Below are 27,890 nucleotides of genomic sequence, written 5' to 3'. Positions count from 1 at the left end.
ACTCGGCACCCCTGAAGTTGACACGCAACACACAAAAAAAACGAATTAGACTGAGAGAAACTTTATTGATCCACAAGGGAAATTGTTCCACACAGTAGCTCAGTTACAAAGGATGGAAAGGGTAATGCAGGTATAAAGTAGGCTAAAAATGTACCATGGTAGCAATATAACATATACACTATATTGCCAAAAGTATTTGGTCACCTGCTTTGACTCACATATGAACTTGAAGTGCCATCCCATTCCTAACCCATAGTGTTCAATATGATGTCGGTCCACCTTTCGTTGACCCTGGATCTCAGGAAACAGAGTGGACCGACACCAGCAGATGACATGGCACCCCAAACCATCACCCAACCATGCAAATTTTGCATTTCCTTTGGAAATCGAGGTCCCAGAGTCTGGAGGAAGACAGGAGAGGCACAGGATCCACGTTGCCTGAAGTCTAGTGTAAAGTTTCCACCATCAGTGATGGTTTGGGGTGCCATGTCATCTGCTGGTGTCGGTCCACTCTGTTTCCTGAGATCCAGGGTCAACGCAGCCGTCTACCAGCAAGTTTTAGAGCACTTCATGCTTCCTGCTGCTGACCTGCTCTATGGAGATGGAGATTTCAAGTTCCAACAGGACTTGGCGCCTGCACACAGCGCAAAATCTACCCGTGCCTGGTTTACGGACCATGGTATTTCTGTTCTAAATTGGCCCGCCAACTCCCCTGACCTTAGCCCCATAGAAAATCTGTGGGGTATTGTGAAAAGGAAGATGCAGAATGCCAGACCCAAAAACGCAGAAGAGTTGAAGGCCACTATCAGAGCAACCTGGGCTCTCATAACACCTGAGCAGTGCCAGAAACTCATCGACTCCATGCCACGCCGCATTAACGCAGTAATTGAGGCAAAAGGAGCTCCAACCAAGTATTGAGTATTGTACATGCTCATATTTTTCATTTTCATACTTTTCAGTTGGCCAACATTTCTAAAAATCCCTTTTTTGTATTAGCCTTAAGTAATATTCTAATTTTGTGACACACGGAATTTTGGATTTTCATTTGTTGCCACTTCAAATCATCAAAATTAAATGAAATAAACATTTGAATGCATCAGTCTGTGTGCAATGAATAAATATAATGTACAAGTTACACCTTTTGAATGCAATTACTGAAATAAATCAAGTTTTTCAAAATATTCTAATTTACTGGCTTTTACCTGTATATATATATATATATATATATATATATATATATATATATATATATATATATATATATATATATATATAAAAGAAATAATTGACTTTCAGTGAATTCTAGCTATATATATATATATATATATATATATATATATATATATATATATATATATATATATATATATAAATAAATAAAATAAATACTTGAATTTCAGTGTTCATTTATTTACACATATACACACACATAACACTCATCTACTCATTGTTGAGTTAAGGGTTGAATTGTCCATCCTTGTTCTATTCTCTGTCACTATCTTTCTAACCATGCTGAACACCCTCTCTGATGATGCATTGCTGTGTGGCACGCACAAAAGTGCTTTCATCAAATGCACTAGATGGCAGTATTGTCCTGTTTAAGAGTGTCACAACATTGCTGTTTACGGCAGACAGACTGCTTTACTGTAGATGTTCTTTATATTGTGGGAAAGCGGACTCAGGTCCGCATGGAGCTGGAGGGGGCGTGGCCTCCAGCTCCGCCTGAATTTCGGGAGATCTTCGGGAGAAAATGTGTCCCGGGAGTTTTTCGGGAGAGGCGCTGAATTTCGGGAGTCTCCCGGAAAATCCGGGAGGGTTGGCAAATATGGGTCACACACTGATGTTGGTCGAGAAGGCCTGGCTCTCAGTCTCCGTTCTAATTCATCCCAAAAGGTGTTCTATCTGGTTCAGGTCAGGACTCTGTGCAGGGCAGTCAAGTTCATCCACACCAGACTCTGTCATCCATGTTTTTATGGACCTTGCTTTGTGCACTGGTGCACAGTCATGCTGAAAGAGGAAGGGGCCCGCTCCAAACTGTTCCCACAAGGTTGGGAGCATGGAATTGTCCAAAATATTTTGGTATCCTGGAGAATTCAAATCTCCTTTCACTGCAACTAAGGGGCTAAGCTCAACTCCTGGAAAAACAACCCCACACCATAATTTCGTCTATCTGTTTACGTGGCCTACCACTTGGTGGCTGAGTTGCTGTTGTTCCCAAACTCTTCCATGTTCTTCTAATAAAGCCGACAGTTGACTTTGGAATATTTAGGAGCGAGGAAATTTCACGACTGGATTTGTGGCACAGATGGCATCCTATGACAGTTCCACGCTGGAAATCACTGAGAGCGGCCCATTCTTTCACAAATGTTTGTAAAAACAGTCTCCATGCCTAAGTGCTTGATTTTATACACCTGCCAAGTGATTAGGACACCTGATTCTGATCATTTGGATGACTGGCCAAATACTTTTGGCAATATAGTGTATGTAACATGTACATATAATATATACTGATATATTATTATATTTTTATATAATATATAACAAATCCCAATTACCGTGTACAATATTACAGTATATGTAACAGCTAAAGCAAAAAAAAAGGGCAGCATAAAATAAAGAGTAGATCCAGCAGAGAATAGACATTTTAAACAAAGAGAGGTAGCTAACATGTCAGGTGTCAGGTAATAGACAGATATCATCTATTGCTGTATGACAAGTGATTGACAGCTGGATGGAGTGCGGAATGAAGGAGTTCTTGAAGGATTGAATTGGTAAAAAAGCCCAAATCCGTCAATACTTTAGCAGCAACTCGTGCTAACTTTGAGGGATTGCAACTTTTTATGAAGTACTCTTACTCCCAACATTGCCATGACAATGACAATGTAAATTATTAACTCGCTTCCTGACGAGGAAATAAAACATACTTTCACCTTATACTAGATGGCGTTATTACAGCTGGTATTTTGTATTTCATAATTAAAATTCTTCCGCACCAAAAGTTACTCGACTCAATTCACCCTGGCTCATGAACACATTATTATGGGACTGCCTTTGAAAGTAGTGTAACTGCTTTACGGTAGACGAAAACGTGACTGCTGTTGTTGTGTGTTGTTGCCGCGCTGGGAGGACGTTAATGAAACTGCCTAACAATAAACCCACATAAGAAACCAAGAACTCGCCCTTGATCATTCTACAGTTATAACGTCATTGGGCAGGCACGATGTTTATATTGTGGGAACGCGGACGTGAAAACAGGCTGTCGACACATCACTCAGGTCCGCATGAATTTTGGGAGATTTTCGGGAGAAAATTTGTCCCGGGAGGTTTTCGGGAGAGACGCCGAATTTCGGGAGTCTCCTGGAAAATCCGGGAGGGTTGGCAAGTATGCTCCTAAGAACTCATTGTAGGCTTTGTAAGGTCATGTTACCTCCAAACTAAATTGATGCTAATCCACTCATTTTTTTCCCTCCAAATAGAGATCAATAAGCGGAATCGGAACTAGGGATGTCCGATAATGGCTTTTTGCCGATATCCGATATTCCGATATTGTCCAACTCTTTAATTACCGATACCGATATCAGCCGATACCGATATATACAGTCGTGGAATTAACACATTATTATACCTAATTTTTTACAACCAGGTATGGTGAAGATAAGGTACTTTTAAAAAACAATAATAAAATAAAATAAGATAAATAAATTGAAAACATTTTCTTGAATAAAAAAGAAAGTAAAACAATATAAAAACAGTTACATAGAAACTAGTAATTAATGAAAATTAGTAAAATTAACTGTTAAATGTTAGTACTATTAGTGGACCAGCAGCACGCACAATCATGTGTGCTTACGGACTGTATCCCTTGCAGACTGTATTGATATATATTGATATATAATGTAGGAACCAGAATATTAATAACAGAAAGAAACAACCCTTTTGTGTGAATGAGTGTAAATGGGGGACGGAGATTGTTTGGGTTAGTGCACTAATTGTAAGTGTATCTTGTGTTTTTTATGTTGATTTAATAATTAAAAAAAACAAACGATACCGATAATAAAAAAAACTATATTGATAATTTCTGATATTACATTTTAACGCATTTATCGGCCGATAGTATCGGCAGGCCGATATTATCGGACATCTCTAATCAGAACCAATACATCTTATAAATTCCCATCCCTATTAATCCATTATCCCCTTATGTTTGATGTCCGGTAATGTATACACTTCATATTGTGCTTTATATTACAAGTCTGCCAAGGCTTTCAGGTTTAAATGATGTGTGATGCAGTCTACACTAGCCAAACCAGAATCCAACAGATGTTTTTATAGCCGTATTTGATAAAGTTATAGCTCCAAAACATCCCACGCTTAAATCTGGTCTACAGTACCCAGCAGCAAAGATGTGGAGCTTAAACCTTCTCTAGTAGCAAAGCACCAAACGCTAATTGCGAAAAGTTCTCTTGATCTAAAATGTTTATTTTTCATACTGTGATCTTTAGGCTTCTGATATAACAACTTTTTTGAGTCTATCCTCTATCCCTCCCGCCCCTGCTTGGATGTGCGTGAGTGCGTGTGCGCGTGCGCGTGTGTTCTTGTATTTCCACCCTTCTTGAGACATCAACAAGGAAAAGTACCTACTAGAGATGCGCGGATAGGCAATTATTTCATCCGCAACCGCGTCAGAAAGTCGTCAACCATCCGCCATCCACCCGATGTAACGTTTGATCAGGACTGCACCCGCCCGCAATCCGCCCGTTGTTATATATCTAATATTAATTTAAAAAAAAAAAAAGGGTGAAAACTATGCGAATTGCACCTTGTGCAGACAAGATTTTTCGATCAGACACGGAGGAATTAGCGATGTAAAAGACCACGTTGGGACAAAAAAACACAAGTCTAATGCCATTGCTAGCGATACAAGTGGAAAACTTTCAACGTTTTTCGTCGCCCAAACAGATTCTTTGGATGTGATAAGTGCTGAAGTTTTATTTACGGAGGCAATAATTGAGCATGGACTTCCAATCGCACTGGCTGATCACATGGGACAGTTAATAATGTAATGCAACCTTTAAAAATCATTACGCGGTGATCGCGGTCCCAAAAATAAACTTTTCTTGCATGATAATGTCAAGAAAAATTCGCTTTATATTACTATAGAGTCCTTTTAACGAATGAGTTTGATGGTTTATCACAAACCTTAAATGAAAGAAGTCCTTTGTTCTCCTGCACCATGCATGCACAATCCTGTCGGCTGTATTTCACAGCACGACATACTGTTAAAAGTGTTTATACTATTTATACTTTCAATTAACAAATTGAAGTCTTGTGAAAGGTTGACAGGATAACTGGCATTAACTGTCAAAATAATTTCAAACTATTGAAGTTAGCTTACAGAATAAACATGTCAATCAACCCATATGATTTTTGCTGTAATATTTTTGTTTTGAAAAGTCACTGTGACTGATAGAAAAGTGATGGTTTTAGCAACATTTTAACCTGTCTGAATGCTAATAATCATTTTGCGTCGGGGGGCGAAGCCCTGAACCCTCCACCAGGACTTTGTCCTGGACCTACCGGGGCCTGCGGCCCTTGGACCCCTGTTACGAGCCCCCGGCCACGGGGGTGGCGGGCAGGTAAGCTGCTTACCTGCTGCGCGTGACGCCGGCCGCGGCGAAAGCGGACGAGGCGGGGTGTCGGTGCGGTGGGCGCGGTAGTGAGCCTGGACGTGCGTCGGACCCTTCTCGCGGATCGCCTCAGCTACGGCTCCCGGTGGGGCCCTCTCGGGGGAAGGGGCCTCGGTCCCGGACCCCGGCGAGGCGTCCCTTCTCCGCTCCGTAAAAGTGTCCATCTCTTTTCTTTTTTTTTCTTCTGTTGTGGCATATGCTGCAGGTGCCTGCTCGTTTTTCGTATGTGGGTAACAACATTTAACTATGTATATATATTTCCCAATTGGTTTAACTGCCACCCGCAAAAAAAAAAAAAAAAAAAAAAATCTAATTAATCCGCCCGACCTGACCCGCGAGCGGATAAAATCTTATTTTTTTAAATTTCATCCGCCCGATCCGCGGATAATCCGCGGACTCCGCGGTTGTGTCCGCAAACCGCGCATCTCTAGTACCTACCATATGAGGACCGGTGAACAAGTTAGGACATAAATCATGGTCCTAATACGGAAAACCTTTGCATCTAATAAAGAATGTCTCATTTGCACCCCTGATAAGTAGAGATGTCCAATAATATCGGCAGGCCGATATTATCGGCCGATAAATGCGTTAAAATGTAATATCGGAAATTATCGGTATCGTTTTTTTTATTATCGGTATTGTTTTTTTATTTATTTTGTTTTTTTATTAAATCAACATAAAAAACACAAGATACACTTACAATTAATGCACCAACCCAAAAAACCTTCCTCCCCTATTCACACTCATCCACACAAAAGGGTTGTTTCTTTCTGTTATTAATATTCTGGTTCCTACATTATATATCAATATATATCAATACAGTCTGCAAGGGATACAGTCCGTAAGCACACATGATTGTGCGTGCTACTGGTCCACTAATAGCATTAACCTTTAACAGTTAATTTGACTAATTTTCATTAATTACTAGTTTCTATGTAACTGTTTTTATATTGTTTTACTTTCTTTTTTATTCAAGAAAATGTTTTTAATGTATTTATCTTATTTTATTAAAAACATTTTTTTTTTTTAAGTAGTGAAGTGAATTATATTTATATAGCACTTTTCTCTAGTGACTCAAAGCGCTTTACATAGTGAAAACCCAATATCTAAGTTACATTTAAACCAGTGTGGGTGGCACTGGGAGCAGGTGGGTAAAGTGTCTTGCTCAAGGACACAACGGCAGTGACTAGGATGGCGGAAGCGGGGATCGAACCTGCAACCCTCAGGTTGATGGCATGGCCACTCTACCAACCAAGCTATACCGCCCCAAAAGTACCTTATCTTCACCATACCTGGTTGTCCAAATTAGGCATAATAATGTGTTAATTCCACGACTGTATTTATCGGTTGATATCGGTATCGGTAATTAAAGAGTTGGACAATATCGGAATATCGGCAAAAAGCCAGTATCGGACATCCCTACTGATAAGGGTGTAACGGTACACAGAAATCTCGGTTCGGTTTGTACCTCGGTTTAGAGGTCACGGTTCGGTTCATTTTCGGTACAGTAAGAAAACAACAACATATACATTTTCTGGTTATTTCTTTACTTACCAATTTTGTAAACAATGGCTTTATCCTTTTAACATTGGGAACACTATAATAATTCTGCCCAAAAATAGAAATAGCTCTGTGTGTGATGGATGTGAGCCACCACTAGGCTGATCAGTGCAACAGCAGGCAGTCATGAATGCTAAGCATAACAATAACATACATGTACACACAGGGTCCATTGCCAGGATTAATGTGGTCCACATATATAAAATAAAAACTAAATAAAACTAAATAAGATAAGGCTCAGAATTGGTTTCTTAACAAAACCATTCTACATATAAAGTGCAACATTTCTACAGATAAAGTGCAACATTAAACTGCTTCAAGTTGTTGCTCGGATTAAATAAAATGACAAAACTTTTCTTTTACATATAAAAAGTGCAACATTAAACAGTTTCAAGTCAACTCAGGCTCGGATTAACTTTTCTTTTTTCCCCCCCAGTCTTTAACCCTGGTGACTTTCACTCAATCTTCATGTTTTTTGCCAGAAAAATCAGTTTATCCACATTGTCTGCAGAAAGAGCAGACCTGCTTGCAGTTACAATGTCTCCAGCTGTGGAAAATACCCTTTCACTGGGCACGGAGGTAGCAGGTATGGCGAGGTAGTGCCTGGCTAACTTGGCAGTGTATTTGTATTTGTATTGAACCGTCTCGGTTCGGGGGGTTCGGTTCGGAACGAACCCCCCGTACCGAAACGGTTCAATACAAATACACGTACCGTTACACCCTTAACCCCTGGTGGTGATATCTATCAAAATGAGGGTGGTCCCAAAAAGGAGGAAAACAAATTTGCTACTACGCGAACACACGAGTGTCTATGTTAGTATTACTAACTTACAACGACATTCTTTTTGTAATGTTTCAGTTTCATAAATTCCTAAGTAAATTCACCAAGATGTCACTGTGGACTTATCGAGTCTTGGTTTAGCTGATTGGAGAGCGAGCTTCCGCAGCTAGTGGGTCCGTGACGATGACTTCTGTTTTGTTAGATCAGCCGTTTTACTGCTGTGTTACAGGCACTGTTTGGAAATAATTAAGGTATGTACCGCATTTTTCGGAGTATAAGTCGTACCAGCCGAAAATGCATAATAAAGAAGGGAAAAAACATATATACGTCGCACTGGAGTATAAGTCGCTATTTTTGGGGAAATGTATTTGATAAACCTACTCAGTGGCCTAGTGGTTAGAGTGTCCACCCTGAGATCGGTAGGTTGTGAGTTCAAATCCCGGCCGAATCATACCAAAGACTATAAAAATGGGACCCATTACCTCCCTGCTTGGCACTCAGCATCAAGGGTTGGAATTGGGGGTTAAATCACCAAAAATGATTCCCGGGCGCGGCCACCGCTGCTGCTCACTGCTCCCCTCACCTCCCAGGGGGTGATCAAGGGTGATGGGTCAAATGCAGAGAATAATTTCGCCACACCTAGTGTGTGTGACAATCATTGGTACTTTAACTTTAACTTTTAACTTTAAATCCCAACACCAAGAATATACATTTGAAAGGCAATTTAAAATAAATAAAGAATAGTGAACAACAGGCTGAATAAGTGTACGTTATATGACGCATAAATAACCAACTGAGAACGTGCCTGGTATGTTAACGTAACAAATATATGGTAAGAGTCAATCAAATAACTATAACATATAGAACATGCTATACGTTTACCAAACAATCTGTCACTCCTAATCGCTAAATCCCATGAAATCTTATACGTCTAGTCTCTTACGTGAATGAGCTAAATAATATTATTTGATATTTTACGGTAATGTGTTAATAATTTCACACATAAGTCGCTCCTGAGTATAAGTCGCACCCCCGGCCAAACTATGAAAAAAAACTGCGACTTATAGTCCGAAAAATACGGTAAATGAACATTTACAGAATCTTTCTGTGGAAATAACAAATTTCAAACGTATGTGTATATCTGCAGCTTATAGTCTGGTGCAGCTAACATATGGGAAACAAATATTAGGTGCGGCTTATGCGCTCTATAGTCAGGAAAATACAATAACATCAGTCAGGTTTAGTTTGACTTAACAGCGGTTGAGTTCTCTTCACACATGCAAACAATGATTTTATATTAGAGTGTTTTACTTGTTTAAAGGGTTTTGGTCCTAAATGATCTCAGTAAGATATTACAGCTTGTTGCTGAGATTTTATGACCTATATTGAGTAAAACATGCTTGAAACTAGAATATTGTCATGATCTGTGGTCTAGATCATGTTTTGTTTAGTTATGTTCTGTTAGTTTTGGACTTCTTTAGTTTTTGTTTGCGCTTCCTTGTTTGTTTTGTCACCATGGCGACTCATGGTGTTCACCTGTCTCTGATTAGTGCTCGCCCGCTCACCTGCTTCCCGAGCATTAATCAGAAGCATTATTTAAGCTTGTCTTTGCAAGTCAGTCGGCCTGGCGTCATTGTTTGCGTCACGTTCTGACCAAGTAAGTTTTCTTTTTCCATGCCGTAGCTTCTGGCTGAGTCTTAGCTTCACTTGTGTTAGGCACGCTTGTTTTTTTTGTTCTTTGCCTGTGTTTTTGGTAGTTGGGTGATTTATGTTAATAAATCAAATCCTACCTCTACGCCTTTGTCCGGAGACGTCCTTTTTGCATCTTGGGAGAACAACCGCGCAGCAAGCTGCGACCCGATCGTGACAAATATCAACTGATGCAAAGCTGTGTCATCAACACTCATAAGTATAAAACTACTTTTTTAAAGGCCTACTGAAACCCACTACTACCGACCACGCAGTCTGATAGTTTATATATCAATGATGAAATCTTAACATTGCAACACATGCCAATACGGCCGGGTTAGCTTACTAAAGTGCAATTTTAAATTTCGCGCAAAATATCCTGCTGAAAACGTCTCAGTATGATGACGTCAGCGCGTGACGTCACGGATTGTAGAGGACATTTTGGGACAGCATGGTGGCCAGCTATTAAGTCGTCTGTTTTCATCGCAAGATTCCACAGTATTCTGGACATCTGTGTTGGTGAATCTTTTGCAATTTGTTCAATGAACAATGGAGACAGCAAAGAAGAAAGCTGTAGGTGGGAAGCGGTGTATTGCGGGCGGCTGCAGCAACACAAACACAGCCGGTGTTTCATTGTTTACATTCCCGGAAGATGACAGTCAAGCTTTACCATTGGCGTGTGGAGAACTGGGACAACAGAGACTCTTACCAGGAGGACTTTGAGTTGGATGCGCAGACGCGGTACCGTGAGTACGCATGCAGCTGCGGCTTCCAAACATTTGATCGCTTGCCCATACGTGCGTGCCGCTATGTGCATGTCACGTACGTAACTTTGGGGACATTGGGGAAATATATGTGCTGTATGAACTTTGGGGAGGTGAACGGTACTTTGGGCTGTGGGATTGAGTGTGTTGTGCAGGTGTTTGAGTTGGATTGGCGGGTTATATGGACGGGAGGGGGGAGGTGTTTGTTATGCGGGATTAATTTGTGGCATATTAAATATAAGCCTGGTTGTGTTGTGGCTAATAGAGTATATATATGTCTTGTGTTTATTTACTGTTTTAGTCATTCCCAGCTGAATATCAGGTCCCACCCGCCTCTCACAGTATCTTCCCTATCTGAATCGCTCCCACTGCCCTCTAGTCCTTCACTCTCACTTTCCTCATCCACAAATCTTTCATCCTCGCTCAAATTAATGGGGAAATCGTCGCTTTCTCGGTCCGAATCGCTCTCGCTGCTGGTGGCCATGATTGTAAACAATGTGCAGATGTGAGGAGCTCCACAACCTGTGACGTCACGCTACTCGTCTGCTACTTCCGGTACAGGCAAGACTTTTTTATCAGCGACAAAAAGTTGCGAACTTTATCGTCGATGTTCTCTACTAAATCCTTTCAGCAAAAATATGGCAATACCACGAAATGATCAAGTATGACACATAGAATGGACCTGCTATCCCCGTTTAAATAAGAAAATCGCATTTCAGTAGGCCTTTAATTTAAGAATATTTTTCAACATATTGAGCAAAAAGGTCTCATTTGTTTTTCTACCAAGAAAAGTACGCTTGTTATTAGTGAGAATATACTTATTTTAAGGTATTTTTGGGTTCATTGAGGTTAGCTAATTTGACTTGTTTTGGAAAGTCTTGACAAGCCAAATTTTCTTGTTCTATTGGCAGATAATTTTGCTTAATTCAAATAAAATACCCCTAATTTTTGTATTTTGATTTCTTGTTTTTGAACACTGACGTTTTGCAGTGAAAACGCTGTGGAATACCAGCAAACGTCTGCGGTCAGATTATGCTCTAATTATGATGTCATCTGAGAGCTGGTGGAATATCCACATGTACTAATAAGGATTATGATTAAATCTTCTTCAGTTATCACACCCCTCGCCCACTGTGGCCCAATTTCTGACCTTTTTCCCTCTCACACACACGCACACACACACTCACACACACGTAGCACTCTCATAGCTGCACTACTAAGTAGAATCCGTTGGGGTCTGATGAATAATTAAAGCTAGTGTGGTGAAAGTATAAGACCAATGTCTCGCCATGTTCTCTTTGCTTCTGAGAGCTCGTGTGAACGTCTCCACTTTCCACTCCGTGACAGCACCGGTCTGATAAATAAACTAGAAAGCCAGACGGGTTGCACCATTTTAACCTCAGGAGGAATAGCCAGTAAAATATCCTCACAGGACCATTTCACTGCAGGGACTGTGAGTGTTTATAAAACTACTAATAAATGTCTCTGCGCTTGTTAGGAGTCGTCTTCCTTTGGGCTCTCCAATTTACTCCGTCAGTGTTGTGCCAAGCGATTCTCAACATGTTCTGGTATTTACATTTTTTTCTAATGAGAGAGAATATTTAAAAATGTGCTTGTGGCTGACAAACAAACACTCACTCGCCACAAATGAGGGTCAAAGTAAGGATAATGTTGAGGACGCGGTCGTGCATATTGTTGATTTTTTAATATTCTTTTTAATTGCCATGAGATCATACCCAGCACATTATTGGCTGATGGCGACCAACAAGAGCATAGAGTTCAATCAGTCTCCTCCGTTAGCAATGTTGTGTTATTGTGAAATGTCGGTAAAACATTAAATTATTCGGTTCCCAACATAACGGAGGAAAAGGAAATACAAGGATGACAGCAGCTCGTTCTTATAACCAGACTGTGAAGAGGGTGTTAATTAAGTTGCTGCAATCAAGGCCATTTGTTAAAGGTGCCATATGTAATAATTTCATGTCAAGTCGTCATTAAATGGCATTGATATGTCAAAAGGCATTAATAAATCATGTTCTTTTCGAATACCTTTATAACTGATAACATATCAGTCGGGATATGCTCATTTCAAAATTAGATTTACAGCCCCGAAATCTTGTTATTGTTTTCATTTCGAAGCTCCGCTCTCCACCGTTTGACCAATTAGAGCAGGGGTAGGGAACCTATGGCTCTAGAGCCAGATGTGGCTCTTTTGATGACTGCATCTGGCTCTCAGATAAATCCTAGCTGACATTGCTTAACACGATAAGTAATGAATAATTCCGCTGGTAATCACAGTGTTAGAAATAACCACACATCAACCAGACTACAAAGCCATCAGCAAAACCATACAGCACCAGAAGTCGCATTAATGGTAAGAAGTATTTTATTTATTATTGGTTACCTTCAGAATAACTGTTATAAAAAAAAAAAAAAAGAGACTTATAATCCCGTATTTTTCAAAGTATAAGTCGCTCCGGAGTATAAGTCGCACCGGCCGAAAATGCATAATAAAGAAGGAAAAAAACATATATAAGTCGCACTGGAGTATAAGTCGCATTTTTGGGGGATATTAATTTGATAAAACCCAACACCAAGAATAGACATTTGAAAGGCAATTTAAAATAAATAAAGACTAGTGAACAACAGGCTGAATAAGCGTACGTTATATGAGGCATAAATAACCAACTGAGAGCGTGCCTGGTATGTTAACGTAACATATTATGGTAAGAGTCATTCAAATAACTATAATATATAGAACATGCTATACGTTTACCAAACAATCTGTCACTCCTAATCGCTAAATCCCATGAAATCTTATACGTCTAGTCTCTTACGTGAATGAGCTAAATAATATTATTTGATATTTTACGGTAATGTGTTAATAATTTCACACACAAGTCGCTCCTGAGTATAAGTCGCACCCCCCGGCCAAACTATGAAAAAAAACTGCGACTTATAGTCCGAAAAATACGGTACTCTAAAAATGTTGGTCTTACTTAAAAATGCACACATTTAGTTGTATTCAGAGTTAAAGAATATTATCTGGCTCTCACGGAAATACATTTTAAAATATTTGGCTTTCATGGCTCTCTCAGCCAAAAAGGTTCCCGACCCCTGAATTAGAGAGTCTGTGAGTGTGTCACATTCAGGTTGCCAGTTACGCATCGCCCCCTTCGTCGAGCTACTGCCACCGGTAAAGTTACTAAACATGTCAGACCTTAGTGAATCCAAAAGGCCTCGTTACGATTCTCAACTTAGTCATGACAAAGCCAGGAACCAAACGAGGATTTGTATCGGGGGATGCCTTTGAAAGATGGAGACAATTGAAGGTGGAGAAGATTTTTTCATCTGACATCAAACTTGCTAATTTCCTCCTTGATAGGTAAGTAAGGCATTTACGTTTTCTTATTACTTGTAATAAATGGAAATGGACATTTCGTATGTATACTATATTGTCCAATACGGTCTATGATCTTATCCAACAAAGCTAGTATGTTCCTGCAATGAATGCTTAGCATGCTAGCCCGGTCAATGACACATCGACATATAGGCTAACGGGGGAAATATATGCCTGTTGGCCTGTATGTCGATATGTCATCCAACTGACAGGGCAACATATATTATCGACAAATAAAACCTATGTGTATATGGGTAGTGTCAGTGCCTATTTCCTTCTCAATATGCTGATACGCTGAGGAAATGCGTTCCAACATTAGCACGACTAATTGCGGTTTCTGGTACACATATGGTGCAGTATTTGCTTGGCACAATATAATGCATTACATGTAATGATTTTCTACTTTGTGTATTGACATGGTAGTAGGCTATATGATTTATGCGTAACTTGGTTTATGCGTAACGTGGGTTGGCTCATAGAATTGCACTATGCACTGAAAGATGGTGATGTGCGTACATGGAAGAGAAGGCAGTGCGTCAGGTTGGATGCAACATGGAGTTATGCTGAATGAAATGTGGCGGTAATTTTACTGTTGGCCTTGGCTTTCCATCAAAGTAGGCCAATGCGATATATAATTTATTATTATATATAATTATTTTGATGGTGGTCCGTGTGGTCAAACTAGACATTTTAGCAGGGTAATGACAACAATCTGTCCCGACTCCCGACGAAAATATTGCTGCGTAACTTTACAAATACATTTGGTTAATCGACATCAGTAAAATGTGACATAATTACTTAGTAAACCTTCTTGATAAACAAAAGAAAAACCTACAACGTAGGACTCGTCGATTGCCATTTGAAGTTTCTTGGAGTAGGAGAGTGGGAGGGGACTACAGAATTTTGACCATGACTGCAGTACCATTTCTGGCCACATTACTACCATATTTTTTGGAGTATAAGTCGCACCGGAGTATAAGTCGCACCTGCCGAAAATGCATAATAAAGAAGGAAAAAAACATATATAAGTCGCACTGGAGCCCGGCCAAACTATGAAAAAAACTGCGACATATAGTCCGAAAAATACGGTACATATGGCACCTATAAGTCATAATTATCAGTACGTCATAGGCTAGACCGACATTCAACGGCAAGCACTATTAAGAATTTGTATACTCCAGTTAAAATTTTAATTTATATGCTATTTTTATACAATAAAACAGGCAAAAACACTGGGAAGCGGTTTTATTGTTTGTTCTATAATGCCCCATCTTTTGGATGAGTTTTTTTTGTGCTGCAGTGTCCTTCCATTTACCGGCAATGCTATTTATTTTTTATTTTTTTCAACCAGAGTGCCATTCAGTATTCTAGACGTCCATAATGTTTTTACTCGTGTGAATTATTCATTCATCACTCCAAGCAAGGTGTGTAAGTTTTACGATATAACTAAAACTATTCTTACTTACTAAACCGTCTCATGTGTGATGTCTCTAGGAGTGTTTACATGCATTTGTACGTGCTATCGTAATATAATGACGCTAGCGTCGTTAGCATTAGCTAATATGATACCACGTTGACGAGTGTCTGTGTTAGTATTATTAACTTACAATGGCATTCTTTTTGTATGGTTTCAGTTGTGTAAATTCACAAAAACATCACCACATGGGCTCAGGAACACTTCAGAAAACCACTGTTAGTAACTACAGTTTGTCTCTACATCTGGAAGTGCAAGTTAAAACTCTATTATGCAAAGTGAAAGCCATTTATCAACAACACCCAGAAACGCAGCCGGCTTCGCTGGGCCCGAGCTCATTTGAGATGGACTGATGCAAAGTGTAAAAGTGTTCTGTGGTCTAACGAGTCCACATTTCAAATTATTTTTGGAAACTGTGGACGTCGTGTCCTTCGGACCAAAGAGGAAAAGAACCATCCGGATTGTTCTAGGCGCAAAGTTCAAAAGCCAGCATCTGTGATGGTATGGGGGTGTATTAGTGCCCAAGGCATGGGTAACTTACACATCTGTGAAGGCACCATTAATGCTGAAAGGTACATGCAGGTTTTGGAGCAACATATGTTGCCATCCAAGCAACATTATCATGGACGCCCCTGCTTATTTCAGCAATACAATGCCAAGCCACGTGTTACAACAGCGTGGCTTCATAGTAAAAGAGTGCGGGTACTAGACTGGCCTGCCTGTAGTCCAGACCTGTCTCCCATTGAAAATGTGTGGCGCATTTTGAAGCCTAAAATACCACAACGGAGACCCCGGACTGTTGAACAACTTAAGCTGTACATCAAGCAAGAATGGGAAATAATTCCACCTGAAAACCTTCAAAAATTGGCATTCTCAGTTCCCAATTGTTTACTGAGTGTTGTTAAAAGGAAAGGCCATGTAACACAGTGGTAAAATTGCCCCTGTGCCAACTTTTTTCCAATGTTTTGCTGCCATTAAATTCCAAGTTAATGATTATTTGCAAAAAAAAAAAAAAAAGTTTCTCAGTTCGAACATTAAATATCTTGTCTTTGCAGTCTATTCAATTGAATATAAGTTGAAAAGAATTTGCAAATCATTGTATTCTGTTTTTATTTTCGAATTACACAACGTGCCAACTTCACTGGTTTTGGATTTTGTCCATATAGTGTCATCTTCCTCTTTAAGCCTTCAAGCCATTTTCCCAATGTGACAGAAAAACATGACACACACCTGTTGTGTCATATGAGTCTACCATGTTGGCAGAAAACAAAGCTCAATGCTTTAAAATACATTATTATTTAATGTCAGCGATTGTCTTACTAGATTAATTCCATAATTGGTGGTGGTAAACTAGTATAGTAACTACAGCTTCCCCTGGTGGTAGACTGACAGGTATATGAGTTCCACCCCTGAAAAAAAAGTCTGGACACGGCACTATTTTGAAGATAATTAAAAGATCATAAGAAGTGTTTATAAGAGTGTGAACAAGGTGACTAACAAGTGGGAAAAACTATTTATAAAACCTTAAAATAAATATAGAAATTAAAATACCACGGCTGGGCCTGGGACGTAACGCCACAATAATCGAGGGAACGCTTTTCGAAGAGAAGCTGATTAGAAGTGACATGTACACGCACTTAAATGTATTTTTTTGTAAATAGAAAATTAATTCCAGGTTCACTCCATCATATAAATGTTATTGACTGCACAGGCGATGTTTTAATTAACATTCTTGCACTCTTGTCATGTACTGCGAATGTGTACGGCTGCGTTAATCACTCTGCAATCAAACAACAATAATAACCATACTCCCACTTAAAAGACACCTGGCAGAGACGTAATGGAGAGTGAGGAGGGTTCGCAGTGTGATTCAATCACCTGCTGACGTTTTTGTAGACATGTCTGGAATTAAATGTGCGTATGAAATGTATCTATTTTTAATGCATTGTCATACTCATTTTGTACTGGCACTAGGGTTGTACGGTATACTGGTATTAGTATAGTACCGGGATACTAATGAATCATATTGGGTACTACACCGCCTCTGAAAAGTACCGGTCAACCGCCCCCGTCGTGGTCACGTCGTGTCATTGCTGGTTTACAAGCAGACGAGCATGTTCGGCAGCGCAGAATCACAGAGTACTTACAAGCAGACACAGTGTATAGACAGAAAAGGCTAGAACGGACGCATTTTGACTTAAAAACTAAAGATAAATGTGAAGTTATAACACTGAAACGCCCTCAGGAAGAGGTGCTTTAAGACATGGCTAGCTAGTTAGCGGCTAAAGTCTAGCCGCTGTCTGCAGTGTTTTAGCTACTTCTAAATCACTACCGTATTTTCCGCACTATAAGGCGCACCTAAAAACCACACATTTTCTCAAAAGCTGACAGTGCGCCTTATAACCCGGTGCGCTTTATTACGATTCATTTTCATAAAGTTTCGATCTCGCAACTTCGGTAAACAGCCGCCATCTTTTTTCCCGGTAGAACAGGAAGCGCTTCTTCTTCTACGCAAGCAACCGCCAAGGAAAGCACCCGCCCCCATAGAACAGGAAGCGCTTCTTCTTCTACTGTAAGCAACCACCCGCCCCCGGAAGAAGAAGAAAAAACGCGCGGATATCACCGTACGTTTCATTTCCTGTTTACATCTGTAAAGACCACAAAATGGCTCCTACTAAGCGACAAGGATCCGGTTCATAAAAAGACGCAATCTCTCCATCCGCACACGGATTACTACCGTATTTCACAGCAACTGATATTCCTGTGAACCGCACTGTGGAACGGGAGCACGTACGGTGAATATTCGCACCACAGGGAATGAGAAGTCATCCTTCACTGTGGTTCTAGCTTGCCATGCTAACTTCCACCCATGGTGATATTCAAAAGGAAGACCTTGCCAAAAGAGACCTTTCCAGCCGGCGTCATCATAAAAGCTAACTCGAAGGGATGGATGGATGAAGAAAAGATGAGCGAGTGGTTAAGGGAAGTTTACGCGAAGAGGCCGGGTGGCTTTTTTCACACAGCTCCGAAGGCGAACACACCTTCACTAAGACGGGCAGACAGCGCCGGACGACATACGCCAACATTTGCCAGTGGATCGTAAATGCCTGGGCAGATATTTCGGTCACAACTGTGGTCCGAGCTTTCCGGAAGGCAGGATTCACAGAACAACAGCGACACTGACTCCGATGACTTCGACGAGACGGAACCGGCCATTTTGGATACCACGCTTGCGCAACTTTTCAATTCGGACACCGAAGACGAAGAATTCGAAGGATTTACGAATGAAGAATAACTTCAGAAGGTGAGCGCTATGTTTATTTTGTGTGTTGTGACATTAACGTTCGAGCAACATTATGTTGCTATTGCTCTACACCATTTTGAATTTTACTATGTTTGTGATTGCACATTTGCGTACATTTTGGGACAGAGTTGTTAGAACGCTGGTTTTCAATATATTATTAAAGTTTGACTGAACTATCTGACTGTTTTTTTGACATTCCCTTTAGCGCAGCGTAGGCGCGGCTTATAATCCGGGGCGGCTTATTGGTGGACAAAGTTATGAAATATGTAATTCATTGAAGGTGCGGCTAATAATCCGGTGCGCCTTATAGTGCGGAAAATACGGTAAACCTCGCCTCCATGGCGACAAATAAAGTAAGTTTCTTACAAGTATCATCCCTGCAGGACGAGGAATAGCTAAACATGCTTCACTACACACCGTAGCTCACCGACGTCAAAATGTAAACAAACGCCATTGGTGGATCTACACCTAACATCCACTGTAATGATACCAAGTACAGGAGTGTATCTACTCGATACCACTATGATTATGTCAAGATTTTTTGGTATCACACCATCTTTTTTTAAATTTTTTTAATGTATATTATGTTTATAAACTCAGGAAATATGTCCCTTGGACACATGAGGACTTTGAATATGACCAATGTATGTTCCTGTAAGTACTTGGTATCGGATTGATACCCAAATTTGTGGTATCATCCAAAACTAATGTAAAGTATCAAACAACAGAAGAATAAGTGATTATTACATTTTAACAGAAGTGTAGATAGTACATGTTAAAAGAGAAAGTAAGCAGATATTAACAGTAAATTAACATGGAGATGAATAATTCATTTTCTACCACTTGTCCTTAAAATTGTTGACAAAAAAAAAAAAGACAATATAACATACATCCATAGACATGGACGCATGTGAAAAAGTGCAATATATTTATCTGTACATTTATCTGTTATTTTATATATATATTTATATATATTTATTTATTTATATATGCACCTTATTGCTTTTTTATCCTGCACTACCATGAGCTTATGTAACGAAATTTTGTTCTTATCTGTGCTGTAAAGTTCAAATTTGAATGACAATAAAAAGGAAGTCTAAGTCTAAGTCTAAGTCTAAAATAATAGAATGGAAAATGACACAATATGTTACTGCATATGTCAGCAGCTAAATTAAGAGCCTTTGTTTTGTTTACTTACTACTAAAAGACAAGTTGTCTTGTATGTTCACTATTTTATTTGAGGACTAAATTGCAATAAGAAACATATGTTTAATGTACCTTTAGATTTTTTGTTAAAATAAAGCCAATAATGCCGATTTTTGTGTTCCCCTTTATTTAGAAAAGTATCGAAAAGTATCGAAATAATTTTAGTACCGGTACCAGAATATTGGTATCGGGACAACACTACTAGGCACTGAACATTCTTCTTTAGGTTCCATCACTGCTACACTGCTGTGGTAGCATCACAGAAAGCAGATGAAGTCTCACAAGATTTATTGAAGTAAAACTGATGGTTTGCTTGACTTTTTTGAGGTGTATTATTTTTCAAACAATTTAGTTTGAGCTCCAAATTAATTTTTTTCGAGATGTTGGACTTCGGAGAGTTCACACAACAATAACATTACAAGACACCACAGGATTCAACCAAGCCAAACATGGTCTGATGGGTTTTCTTACCTGAGTTGTGCCGAGGGTACAGCTCATGAATCATGGATGGATTGTGGACTAACTGCATGTACTGAGGCGAAGCAGCGCTGTGACTGACACGTTCCCCGACCTCTGAACCGTGGATGATGCTCACCTAGTGAAAGAAAGAGAATATTTTAGAAACGGACACAAGTGGGAAAAAAAAAACCCCATAACACATTCAGTCAAGAAAGAAGACGATGACTTCCATGAGCAACAATGCAACTATGGTGGTGGAAGTCAAATTCTAATATTGGCTTTGTAATATTATATTAAAACTGTTTGATACAAGTTATTTAAAAACACATTTTTATTTTGCAACTGTCCATCACATATACTCTATTGCGAAATGATGCATGGCGTAATACAGTGCAACCTGTTTAAGTCGCTAGCCTGTTGATGCCAAAATAATAATAATAAACAACACCCACTTATAATATGGATGAACTCTAATATTGTAATAGATGGAAAGCCTTTCTTTTGGAAAAATATGTTTGAAAGAGGAATCATTTTTGTCAATGATATTATAAATGAGAATGGTAAGATTATGAAGTATGAAGAATTTATAACTATGTATGGTGATGCTTGCTCAAGCTTTTCATTTAATCAACTAACTGGAGTCATTGGGAAAAGATGGAAACAAATAATTAATTATGGAACTACTAAATTATTAGTTTGTAAACCTCTAATAAGAAATTCGAGTTGGCAAAAAGGAACTAAAATAAATAGAAAAATATATAAGTTTTATTTAATAAAGAAATCTTTGAAGGCTGCCCCATACAACACATTTGGAAAATGGGAGGACTTTTTTGACTGCCCGTTGCCGTGGGATGCCATATTCAAACTAATCTATAAAACTACTATTGATGTGCAAAATCGTTATTTTCAAATTAAAATTATTTATAACTTCTTACCCACGGGGAAAATGTTAAAATTATGGAATATGACAGAGTCAGATGACTGCCGATTTTGTTGTCAGGAGTCTGAATCCACCCTGCATTTGTTTTGGTATTGTCATATTGTGTCTTCTTTTTGGGTGGAAGTTGAAAAAATGTGTTTAAGGATTGGTTTGTTTATGAAGCTTGATGTGGTTTCTGTTATTTTGGGAGAGTTCATTGACAATCATGATTTAATCAATTTAATTATAGTACTCGGTAAAAGGTTTATTTTTAAGGCCAAAAACAGATATTCACTTAGTATTACTTTCTTTAAAACATTTATTCAGTATTTTTTAACTTTAGAAAGTTACATGGTTGAAAACGATAATGATGCCAAAAAACATAAAAAAAGATGGGAAGTCCTCAAAGGCTTATGTTGAAAGTGTAATAATTTATAGATTATATACTATCTGTTGTTGTATTCCCTAACTTTTAGTGACCTGAACATAAGCTGGACTGTATATACTTTTTTTGTTTTTGTTTTTAAAATGTAATTTAGTTTATAGATTATATGCAATCTGTTGTGTTCCAAAATTTTCAGTTTTTTTTTTTTTTTTTTGTTTGTTTGTTTTTTTTTCTCAGTGTACATGAATGAAGGTGTGTGTTGCTGGACCCGACTTGGACATTATCTGGACTGGACCTGGTTTAAAAAAAAAAAAAAAAAACCTTTAAACAAAGCTAATTTCATTTACAACCAGGTCTGGTGAAGATAAGGTCCTTTCTTTCCTTTTTTATTTATTTATTTATTTATTTTATTTTTATTTTTTTATAGATAGGATAAATAAATATTTTCTTGGATAAAAAGGAAAGTAAACAATATAAAAATAATTACATAAGGGAGAAAAGAGAAAGAAAAAATAGTAATTAAATGAAAATGTTAGTGGACCAGCAGCACAAACAATCAAGTGTGCTTCAGGGACTGTGTTGTGTCCCTTGCAGAAGTGTTGTCCATGTTGTGGAAACCAGAGTATTGTTGGCAGAAAGAAACAACCCCTTTTGTGTGAGTGGGTGTGTGTGAGTGTGAATAGGTGAGGGAGGTTTTTTTTTTTTCTGGGTTGATGCACTAGTTGAAAGTGTATCGTGTGTTTTTTTCTATGTTGATTTAATAAAAAAAACAACAAAAAAAAAAAAAAAAAAAAAAAAAAAAAAAAACAACACCCACTTTAAAGGGCTGTTTGCAACATTTACACAGATGCCCAGATCAGTGTTTTTCAACCACTGTGTCGCGCGGCACACTGGTGTGCCATGAGATACAGTCTGGTGTGCCGTGGTAGATTATGTAATTACACCTATTTGGATTATAAAATATTTTTTTGCAAACCAGTAATTATAATCCGCAAATAATGTGCCGTTGTTGAGTGTCGGTGCTGTCTCGAGCAGTGTTTTTCAACCACTGTGCCGCGACACACTAGTGTGCCGTGAGATATTGTCTGGTGTGCCGTGGGAAATTATGCAACTTCACCTAATTGGTCCCAAAAAATATTTTTTGCAAATCAGTAATTATAACCTGCAAATAATGTGCCGTTGCTTAGTGCAGTGTTTTTCAACCTTTTTTGAGCCAAGGCACATTTTTTGCGTTGAAAATATCTGGAGGCACACCACCAGCAGAAATCATTAAAAAAACGAAACTCAGTTGACAGTAAAAAGTCGTTGTCGCAACTGTTGGATATGTCTTTAAACCATAACCAACTATGTATCAATCTCGCTCTTGTCTCATCATGCCATGTTTTGCTGTTTTCCTGTGTGTAGTGTTTTGGTTCTTGTCTTGCACTCTTATTTTGGTGGCTTTTTCTCTTTTTCCATGTCTTTCTTTGAGCGATATTTCCCGCATCTACTATGTTTTAGCATTCGAGAATATTTCAGTTGTTTTTAACCTTCTTTGTGGGGACATTGACTGTCATGTCATGTTCGGATGTACATTGTGAACGCCGTCTTTGCTCCACAGTAAGTCTTTGCTGTCGTCCAGCATTCTGATTTTGTTTACTTTGTAGCCTGTTCCGTTTTAGTTTCATTCTGCATAGCCTTCCCTAAGCTTCAATGCCTTTTCTTAGGGGCACTCACCTTTTGTTTATTTTTGGTTTAAGCATTAGACGCCTTTTTACCTGCACACTGCCTCCCGCTGTTTCGGACATCTACAAAGCAATTAGCTACCGGCTGCTACCTACTGATATGGAAGAGTATTACACGATTACTCTGCCGAGCTCTAGACAGCACCGACACTCAAGAACAACACATCATTTGCAGACTATAATTACTGCTTTGCAAAAAATATTTTTAACCCAAATAGGTGAAATTAGATCATCTCCCACGGCACACCAGACTGTATCTCACGGCACACTAGCGGTACAGTGGTTGAAAAACACTGGCTTAGTGTCTGTGCTGTGTAGAACTCGGCAGGGTAACCATGTAATACTCCATGTCAGTAGGTGGAAGCTATGCATTTTTGCTTTTTTCATGACATATTTCAATGGTTATACATTCTGAGGCAGTGGTTTTCAACCTTTTTTGAGCCAAAGCATGTTTTTTTCATTAAAAAATCCGGAGGCACACCACCAGCAGAATACGTCCATCCATCCATCCATCTTCTTCCGCTTATCCGAGGTCGGGTCGCGGGGGCAGCAGCCTAAGCAGGGAAGCCCAGACTTCCCTCTCCCCAGCCACTTCGTCCAGCTCCTCCCGGGGGATCCCGAGGCGTTCCCAGGCCAGCCGGGAGACATAGTCTTCCCAACGTGTCCTGGGTCTTCCCCGTGGCCTCCTACCGGTCGGACATGCCCTAAACACCTCCTTAGGGAGGCGCTCAGGTGGCATCCTGACCAGATGACCGAACCACCTCATCTGGCTCCTCTCGATGCGGAGGAGCAGCGGCTTTACTTTGAGCTCCCCCCGGATGACAGAGCTTCTCACCCTATCTCTAAGGGAGAGCCCCGCCACCCGGCGGAGGAAACTCATTTCGGCCGCTTGTACCCGTGATCTTGTCCTTTCGGTCATAACCCAAAGCTCATGACCATAGGTGAGGATGGGAACGTAGATCGACCGGTAAATTGAGAGCTTTGCCTTCCGGCTCAGCTCCTTCTTCACCACAACGGATCGATACAGCGTCCGCATTACTGAAGACGCCGCACCGATCCGCCTGTCGATCTCACGATCCACTCTTCCCTCACTCGTGAACAAGACTCCGAGGTACTTGAACTCCTCCACTTGGGGCAAGATCTCCTCCCCAACCCGGAGATGGCACTCCACCTTTTTTCTTTTAACGTATTCTGCCTCCTCTCTGAGCTGCCACCTTAACGTGGTAGAGGAGTTTGCGTGTCCCAATGATCCTAGGAGCTATGTTGTCCGGGGGCTTCCATGCCCCCTGGTAGGGTCTCCCAAGACAAACAGGTCCTAGGTGAGGGATCAGACAAAGAGCAGCTCGAAGACTTCTATGGAAATGCAAGAACCGAGACTCAGATTTCCCTCGCCCGGACGCGGGTCACCGGGGCCCCCCTCCGGAGCCAGGCCCGGAGTTGGGGCACGATGGCGAGCGCCTGGTGGCCGGGCCTGTCCCCATGGGGCCCGGCCGGGCACAGCCCGAAGAGGCAACGTGGGTCCCCCCTCCAATGGGCTCACCACCCATAGCAGGGGCCATAGAGGTCGGGTGCAATGTGAGCTGGGCGGTAGCCGAAGGCAGGGCACTTGGCGGTCCGATCCTCGGCTACAGAAGCTAGCTCTTGGGACGTGGAACGTCACCTCGCTGGGGGGGAAGGAGCCTGAGCTAGTGCGCGAGGTAGAGAAGTTCCGGTTGGATATAGTCGGACTCACCTCGACGCACAGCAAGGGCTCTGGAACCAGTTCTCTCGAGTAGAATACGTTAAAAGAAAAAAACTCCACCAGGTCGTCTTGCCTTATTTTGAGTTTGTTGGTGTTTTCCTGTGTAGTGCTTTAGTTCTTGTCTTGTGCTGTTATTTTGGTGGCCATTCCTGTTGTGTTGGTGTTTTCCTGTAGCAGTTTCATGTCTTCCTTTTGAGCGCTATTCCCTGCACCTGCTTTGTGTTAGCAAGCAAGGCTATTTAAGTTGTTGCTATCCTTCTTTGTGTGGACATTGTTGATTGTCATGTCCTGTACGGATGTACAAACCCCCTTTCCATATGAGTTGGGAAATTGTGTTTGATGTAAATATAAACGGAATACAATGATTTGCAAGATATTTGATGTTCAAACTCATAAACTTTTTTTTTTGTGCAATAATTAACTTAGAATTTCATGGCTGCAACACGTGCCAAAGTAGTTGGGAAAGGGCATGTTCACCACTGTGTTACATGGCCTTTCCTTTTAACAACAGTTTGGGAACTGAGGAGACACATTTTTTAAGCTTCTCAGGTGGAATTGGTTCCCATTCTTGCTTGATGTACAGCTTAAGTTGTTCAACAGTCCGGGGGTCTCCGTTGTGGTATTTTAGGCTTCATAATGCGCCACACATTTTCAATGGGAGACAGGTCTGGACTACAGGCAGGCCAGTCTAGTACCCGCACTCTTTTACTATGAAGCCACGTTGATGTAACACGTGGCTTGGCATTGTCTTGCTGAAATAAGCAGGGGCGTCCATGGTAGCGTTGCTTGGATGGCAACATATGTTGCTCCAAAACCTGTATGTACCTTTCAGCATTAATGGCGCCTTCACAGATGTGTAAGTTACCCATGTCTTGGGCACTAATACACCCCCATACCATCACAGATGCTGGCTTTTCACAACGTCCACAGTTTCCAAAAACAATTGGAAATGTGGACTCATCAGACCACAGAACACTTTTCCACTTTGTATCAGTCCATCTTAGATGAGTTCAGGCCCAGCGTAGCCGACGGCGTTTGTGGGTGTTGTTGCTAAACGGTTTTCGCCTTGCATAGGAGCGTTTTGACTTGCACTTACAGATGAAGCGACCAACTGTAGTTACTGACAGTCGGTTTCTGAAGTGTTCCTGAGCCCATGTGGAGATATCCTTTACACACTGATGTCGCTTGTTGATGCAGTACAGCCTGAGTGATCGAAGGTCACGGGCTTAGCTGCTTACGTGCAGTGATTTCTCCAGATTTTCTGAACCCTTTGATGATATTACGGACCGTAGATGGTGAAATCCCTAAATTCCTTGCTGAGAAAGGTTTTTCTTAAACTGTTCAACAATTTGCTCACGCATTTGTTGACAAAGTGGTGACCCTCGCCCCATCCTTGTTTGTGAATGACTGAGCATTTCATGGAATCTACTTTTATACCCAATCATGGCACACACCTGTTCCCAATTTGCCTGTTCACCTGTGGGATGTTCCAAATAAGTGTTTGATGAGCATTCCTCAACTTTATCAGTATTTATTGCCACCTTTCCCAACTTCTTTGTCACGTGTTGCTGGCATCAAATTCTAAAGTTAATGATTATTTGCAAAACAAGTTTATCAGTTTAAACATCAAATATGTTGTCTTTGTAGCATATTCAACTGAATATGGGTTGAAAATGACTTGCAAATCATTGTATTCCGTTTATATTTACATCTAACACAATATCCCAACTCATATGGAAATGGGGTTTGTACTTTGTGGATGCCGTAAGTTTTTGCTGTCGTCCAGCATTCTGTTTCTGTTTACTTTGTAGCCAGTTCAGTTTTCCTTTTGTTTTGCATAGCCATCCCTATGCTTCATTGACATTTCGTTTTCCTTTTGTTCATTTTTTGTTTAAGCACTACATACCTTTTTACCTGCACACTGCCTCCCGCTGTGGTCTGCATATTAGGATCACAACAAACCATCCTCGTCTCACCCGACACATTCCGACTTTTAAAGTCTTTTAAAGCAGCAGGTAGTTAACCTGCTGCCACCTACTGACATGGAGTATTAAATGGTTACCCTGCCGAGTTCTACACAGCACAGACACTAAGCAACGGCACATTATTTGCAGATTATAATTACTGATTTACAAAAAATATTTTTTGGACCAGGTGAAGTTGCATAATTTCCCACGGCACACCAGACGATATCTCATGGCACACTGGCGTGCCGCGGCACAGTGGTTGAAAAACACTGTTCTAAGATATTGTCAATAGCTAATGACATATTTTTACCACATTGTAGTTGACGTTCTTCATCACGTACACAGCTACTCCCCCTCAGTTCTTGTTGGTTCTGTTAAAGTTAAAGTACCAATGATTGTCACACACACACTAGTTGTGGTGAAATGTGTCCTCTGCATTTGACCCATTCCCTTGTTCACCCCCTGGGAGGTGAGGGGAGCAGTGGGCAGCAGCGGTGGCCGCGCCCGGGAATCATTTTTGGTGATTTAACCCCCGATTCCAACCCTTGATGCTGAGTGCCAAGCAGGGAGGTAAAGGGTCCCATATTTATAGTCTTTGGTATGACTTGGCCGGGGTTTGAACTCACAACCTACCAATCTCAGGGCGGACACTCTAACCACTAGGCCACTGAGTAGGTAATAATAATAATAATAATAATAATAATAATAATTTAGTTCATATCCTTCCAGACTTTGCATTCTGAAATTCTTCACTGACTCCATAAAGACAAGTTTGGTTTCGATAACGGCGGTAGTTTACTCAAATTTCTTGTCCATTGGACTTGCTCATA

At 40.3% G+C, this 27,890-nt stretch overlaps 1 protein-coding gene across 1 annotated transcript in view; it reads right to left on the bottom strand.

Moving 5' to 3' along the window:
* The window catches only part of LOC133572578 (calsyntenin-2-like), an 839,649-nt gene that overhangs the window by 2,175 nt on the left and 809,584 nt on the right, over positions 1-27,890 (bottom strand). Inside the window, exons 15-16 of the mRNA XM_061925391.2 lie at positions 20,337-20,460; positions 1-11 (exon numbers count right to left, since the gene is read on the bottom strand). The exon at positions 1-11 is cut by the window's left edge and continues 174 nt beyond it. Of these exons, the coding sequence (XP_061781375.2) occupies positions 1-11; positions 20,337-20,460 (135 nt within the window). The remainder of the gene's footprint in view (positions 12-20,336; positions 20,461-27,890) is intronic.

The sequence above is a fragment of the Nerophis lumbriciformis genome, linkage group LG30 (genome assembly GCF_033978685.3).
Source record: "Nerophis lumbriciformis linkage group LG30, RoL_Nlum_v2.1, whole genome shotgun sequence".
NCBI lineage: Eukaryota > Metazoa > Chordata > Actinopteri > Syngnathiformes > Syngnathidae > Nerophis > Nerophis lumbriciformis.
Note: the sequence above shows the minus strand (reverse complement) of the source record. Positions and strands in the feature narration are given on the sequence as shown.